This window comes from Nannospalax galili, unplaced genomic scaffold, assembly GCF_000622305.1.
Source record: "Nannospalax galili isolate Female #2095 unplaced genomic scaffold, S.galili_v1.0 scaffold278, whole genome shotgun sequence".
NCBI classification, from domain to species: Eukaryota; Metazoa; Chordata; class Mammalia; order Rodentia; family Spalacidae; genus Nannospalax; species Nannospalax galili.
This window is the reverse complement of record NW_008347536.1, coordinates 6267039-6272732: the sequence shown is the minus strand read 5'-3', so window position 1 is coordinate 6272732 and position 5694 is coordinate 6267039. Positions and strand designations below refer to the sequence as shown.

General features: G+C 45.4%; 1 protein-coding gene across 1 annotated transcript in view; it reads left to right on the top strand.

Annotated features, from left to right (window-relative positions):
• Window positions 1-28: 28 nt before the first annotated feature.
• Window positions 29-5694, top strand: part of Ankrd42 (ankyrin repeat domain 42) — a gene marked incomplete at its 5' end in the record, with an annotated part of 81477 nt that continues 75811 nt past the window's right edge. Inside the window, one exon of the mRNA XM_017800889.2 lies at window positions 29-992. Within this exon, the coding sequence (XP_017656378.2) occupies window positions 29-992 (964 nt within the window). The remainder of the gene's footprint in view (window positions 993-5694) is intronic.

Here is a 5694-nt window from a genome sequence, read left to right as displayed (position 1 = left end):
GTGACCACACACGCAGGAAGTGTACTTGTTTCCAAGGCGACGGCTCAGCGGTCAGGTGCCGGGAGTCGGGACGCTGGAAAGCTATTCTGTGGAGAGCTTTCCTGCCGACGGCGGCCGTCGCCTCTGCGGTATACCGGTGGGGAGGAGAGGGCGACGACGGCGGCCACCGCACCTGCGTGAACCGCGGTCTGCCCAGCCACCGCGGCGCCGGGGCCGGGACCTTGGCGTCCAGGAGGTGGGACACGGTCGGAGAGAGTCCAGGGAAGGAAACCCCGAAGAAGGCGACCGCCGCCCCAGGGTCTCCACTGGAAGAGGCGCCGAGGACTGCGGCTTTTCCCGCAGGGAGTCGAGGAGAGTCGAAGACCTCGGCCACCACCGCAGGGTCTCTCCGGAGAGAGGGAGGGGACGCGATAGTCGCGAGCCGAGCAGTTGGGCGAGAGCGACGGGGGACCGCCGCGTCCGCGGTAGCGACGCGACCTTCGGGGAGCCCGCAGGCCCGCACCCCAGCACCCCGAGGGTCTTCTGGATCTCTGTTCCCGAAGCCCAAGAGCCGCGAACCAGCGACTCCGGGGACGGAGGCAGCGACGAGCGCAGCAACTCCTGGGAGGGAGCGAGTGACGCCGGCAGCCGCTGCCCCAGCAGTTCCTGGGACGGAGTCAGCGATGATTGGGGCTACGCGGCCAGTGGCTCCTCCCCAGTGAGCGGAGGCGAAGACGCGGGCCGCCTGTGTGGCTTCTGGGAGGGTGAGAGCGAAGAAGAGTCGCGCTCGCGGGGCTCCTGGGAGCGCAGGGAGGACCGCGGGGCCCGCGCCAGCCACGACCAAGCGTCCAGCCGCAGCCGCAGGGGTGGCCGGTGCGCGGGAGCCAGCGAAGACCGCCGCGGCAGCAGGGGCCTGGGCTCAACTCCGCAGAGCCCCAGGACCAGCGCCCGCACCATGTCTGGGGTGGCCGATTCCGGCCCCTCCACGACCCCCAGGGAGACTGCAGGCTCCTGTGAGTCCCTCGCGTTCGCCCTGGTCTTGCCACACTCTTTCGAGTTATTGCTATTACTATTATTTCATTTTATGTGTCTGAGTATTACCTGCATGTATGGAAGTGCACCGGTGTCGTGCAATGCCTGCGGAGGTCAGAAGAGGACGTCGGATCCCCTGGAACTGGAGATACGTGGAAGTTCTTTTCTGCAGCATTTGGTATAGTGGAGATGACAAACCAGATCTGCTTGGTTTTCTTCTTGTCATTCTGTTGGATCTTGCTCTACTGGCTACTTGTATTTCTTCATCTGTGGCTTCCTGCTCATCTTTTTTCTTGTGTGCATGTGGGGGGTGGGGTGGGAGGTGGGGGGTGGGCAGGAGAGTGTTTAGCTATGAAGTCTAGGCTGGCCTCCAATTCTTTTTTAAAAATATATTTATTTTTATGTGTATGAGTGTATTACCTACTTGTATATAAGTGCACCCGTGTCCTTCAATACCCACAGAGGTTAGAAGAGGGCGTCAGATCCCCAGGAACTGGAGTTAGAACAGTTGTTAGCTGCCATGTGGGTGCTGGGAATCGAACCCAGGTTCTCTGCAAGAGCAGTCAGTGCACTTAACCGCCGAGCCAACTCTCCAGCCCTTGGACTCCAATTCTTGAACCTCTTTCCTTAGCCACCGGAATTTGGGAATACTGACATGATCTTCATGCCTGAATTTGGAAACATTTTCTAATACCGAGATAGAACTAATGGCCAGACCTGAATTCCACACCTCTCTGCCGAGTTGCAGGCTAATGTATACATCTTCTTTCTGGAAATTGTCCCTGGACACCTCAAGAACAGGTGTCCTTTCTGTCTTTCGATGTGTTTACAGACTCAATTAATGGCACATCACTCAAATGATTAAGCTGTATGCCTTGAAGTTATTACATTACTCTTTCTTTGTTTTACCACTATATCCATCCAAATTCAGTTCATCCTGTTTCCATTAATATTTATTGGCTGTATCTCCTTTTGTGGTCTATCATCAAAAATCTTGATGGAGGGTTTCAATCTTCTAGTTTGAACTGTGGTAACTTTTTTTTTTGTTTTGTTTTGTTTTGTTTTTTCGAGACCATGTCTCTCTGTAGCCCCAGCTGGCCTGGATCTCACTATGTAGACCAGGCTAGCATGGAACTTACTATATAGACCAGGCTGGCCTGGAACTCACAAGAGATCTGCCTGCCTCTATCTCCAAAGTGCTGGGATTAAAAGAGAGCACTACCACGCCCGCTGGTAACGATTTTCTTACATGTCCCCCCTGACTATCTGGTCTTTCTCTCTTGTTCTGTAGTCAGTTTATTTCTCTCACTGCCTCACAGAAACACTTTAAATCCCTCAGTGACGCTCTACTTTCTGCTTATGTCAAAGTTGTTTTCAAAACAACTTTACCTCTAGCTTGTTTTTGGTCTAGGTTCAGACTCTTACTATACTTCATCAATAGGATTATTGTGTGTGTGTGTGTGTGTGTGTGTGTGTGTGTGTGTGTGTGTGAGTGAATAAACACATCCTAATGTCCATGCTGTCCAGGATGACTTTTGCTGCTCCCACCTTACATGGTAAGCTCCTCCTAATGCTTAAAGATCCATCTTAAATTTCCCCTTCCTTCCTGCCTTAGCTAAGGTGGTTTTTTGTGTTCCCTTAAATTCTTCTGAGTACTTCTGTCATTGCTCTTACCATTTTCTTTTATAATTTGTGTTTGTTTCTTCTACTCTATAAGTTCCTGAGGGTAGAGGTTGTGTTTTTCATCTTACTATATTTTAGTAGACAGTAAATGAATGAATGGATGATGGATTATTGAACAAATTGGGATGAAATGTGATGAGAAAAAAAAGACCATAAAAGTAGAGCCAAATTATGGTGGACATGAAATTTCTTTTTTTTTTGGTCTTTTTGAGACAGGGTCTCCCAGTAGCCCCAGCTGTGCTGGAACTCACTATATAGACCAGGCTGGCCTTGAACTCACAAAGATCCGCCTGCCTCCACCTCCCAAGTGCTGGGACTGCAGGCATGTGCCCCCACGCCTGGCAGAAAAAAAGATTTTTAAGGAATGGAGTGATGGCTCAGCAGTTAAGAGCACTGGTTTCTTCTCCAGAAGACCTGGGTTTGGCTCCCAGCACCCACATGGCAGCTAAACAACCATCTAACTCCAGTTCCAGGGGCTCCAATGCCCTCTTCTGGCTTCTAGAGACATTGCACTCATGTGGTGTAGTTATATGTAGGCAAAACACTCGTACACATAAAATCAAAATAAAAGATTTTAATTATGTGTATGTGTGTGTGTGGTGGGGCGGGGGGGTTCCTGGGTATGTGCAAGTGCCTGCAGAGGCCAGAGGCATTGGGTCTCCCCAAGAACTGGGCTTATAGGCAGTTGTGAGCAGCCCAGCATGGTTGCTGAAAATTGAACTCTGGTCTTCTGGAAGAGCAGCATGAGCTCTTACCTGCTGAATTGTCTCTCCAGCCCATGAAGTTTGGTGTTCTGTAGAGTAGCAGTGACCAATCAGCAACAGCTCCAACCAGGGGCCTATACAGGAGCTTGTCTGTCTACAGGAGCTTATATGGATCAAAGTATGTAGAAAACATTTATGGATTCTGTATAAAATAGATTAAAGTATGTAGAAAACATTTATTAATTCTGTATTAATTTAAAGGGGGAGAATAATGCTGGGCATGGTGGTGCACGCCTTTAGTCCCAGCACTCAGGAGATAGAGGCAGGGGATCTCTGTGAGATCAAGGCCAGCCTGGTCTACATAGTGAGTTCCAGGTAGACTGGAGCTATAGGAGACCCTGTCAAAAAATAAAAAAATAAAGGAGAATAAATAAAGAGGCATCCCCGAGGATTAACATTAAACGTTTATCAGTGTTCGTGCTTCCTTGTTCTCTTTGCTAACTTGCATGTATCTTAATTGTCCTTCAAAGTCTTGCATATGTTTCTACTTCCTCTTTGATGTCTTTGATTTCTTCTGTGTGTGTTTGAGATAGGATTTCATGTAGCCTGTGCTTGCCTGATCTTTCTCCACCCAAATGCTAGCATCACAGGTAGGTGCCACCAAGCTGTACTCTTCTTAATTGTACTTATAATCTCTGCTTTCATGGTCTTGTTTTCATTGCATTTATACAGAATGTTATTCTAAAGTGTTGATGGAAAGAAAATGTATTCAATCCATGTTGAATGTCACCATAGTGTCTGTTATGGTATATAGAAAGGATGTTTGTGTACATGCATACCATTTTGCCAAGATCTGGTATAAGATATGATTCTAGCCTTTATAGAATTAGCATTCTGCTGAGCTTGGTGGCATGCATATGTAGTCCCAGCTTGACCCAAGAGAATTAGTTGGTGAAAGTTTATAGAGCAAAGATGGATATACAGATATGTAGATAAATGGTACTATAATTTTGTATAAATTATTTTCCAAGGTACTGGTGGATTGTTTTCAAAACAGCTTGAGGTCAGGAATCACATTCTGATATATTTGTTTCTTATTATAAGATAAATAAATTAGAAAACATTGATAAAATATGTCTCTCAGATAAAGCTCTCATGAATTATTTTTTGAAGATTAATATATATTTTTTAAGTTTTTTTTTTTTTTTAAATGAGTATCCCTTTAGCCCCAGCTGTTCTGGAACTCACTAGGTAGACCAGGCTGGCCTCAAACTCACAGAGATCTGCCTGCCTTTGCCTCCAGAGTGCTGGGATTAAAGGCATGCACCATCACACCTGGCCTTTATTATTTTTATTTTATGTGTATGAGTGTATTGTCTGCATGTATATAAATGCACCCATGTTCTGCAGTGCCTACAGACATCAGAAGAGGGCGTCATATACCCTGGAACTGGAATTACAGATGGTTGTTAGCTGGCATGTGGGTGCTGGGATTTGACCCCGGGTCCTCTGTAGGAGCAGCCAGTAAGTGCTCTTAACCCCTGACCCATCTTTCCAGCCCTGAGGATTTATATTTATTTACATATATATTTGATTATTTAATCTTTTATTGAAAAGGGCAAATAAAGTCTAGCATGTTCTTTTTTTTCAATATTTATTTTTTTCCAGTTTATTATTTATTTAATAACCACATACTTAGAGGAAACATTTCATTGAGATTTTTTTTTTTACTTTATTTTTTAATATTTATTTTTATTTTAGTTTTTAATTATTTATTTGATAACCACATACTTAAAAGAAACATTTCATTACAACAGCATTGAAATATTCAATAACAATTTCCTGAGCTAAGATGCATCTCTTTCAAAATTGGCTGCAAATTTTATGGTTTCCAGTTGAATTATTGCAGTTATAAAATATTGTACTCAGTATAAACTCTATTAAACATAAAATTAAATGAAGTTTTAACCTTTAAAAAGATCTCCATTTCATTATTAAAATATACAGCTTCATACAGAAAAATTCACTTTCAGTGCAATTGACATTAAGAAGTTTGCTCATGCATTTCTAATCTCTATATATCTGATTATTACTAGTGACAATTGCCCACTTTCTGAGCTCTTTGGCATCTGAGCATGAATACAAACTCGTCAGATAGACAGCCTTCCTCTCCCACTAGAGGCACCATACTCTGCCACCCCTGTCACTGTCCACTGTGTTGTCAGCACCCTCATCCATTTCCCCCTGTCTGCCCTTCTGGTAAATCTAGTCAGCCAGAGGTCCCTGTTCCAGGAGG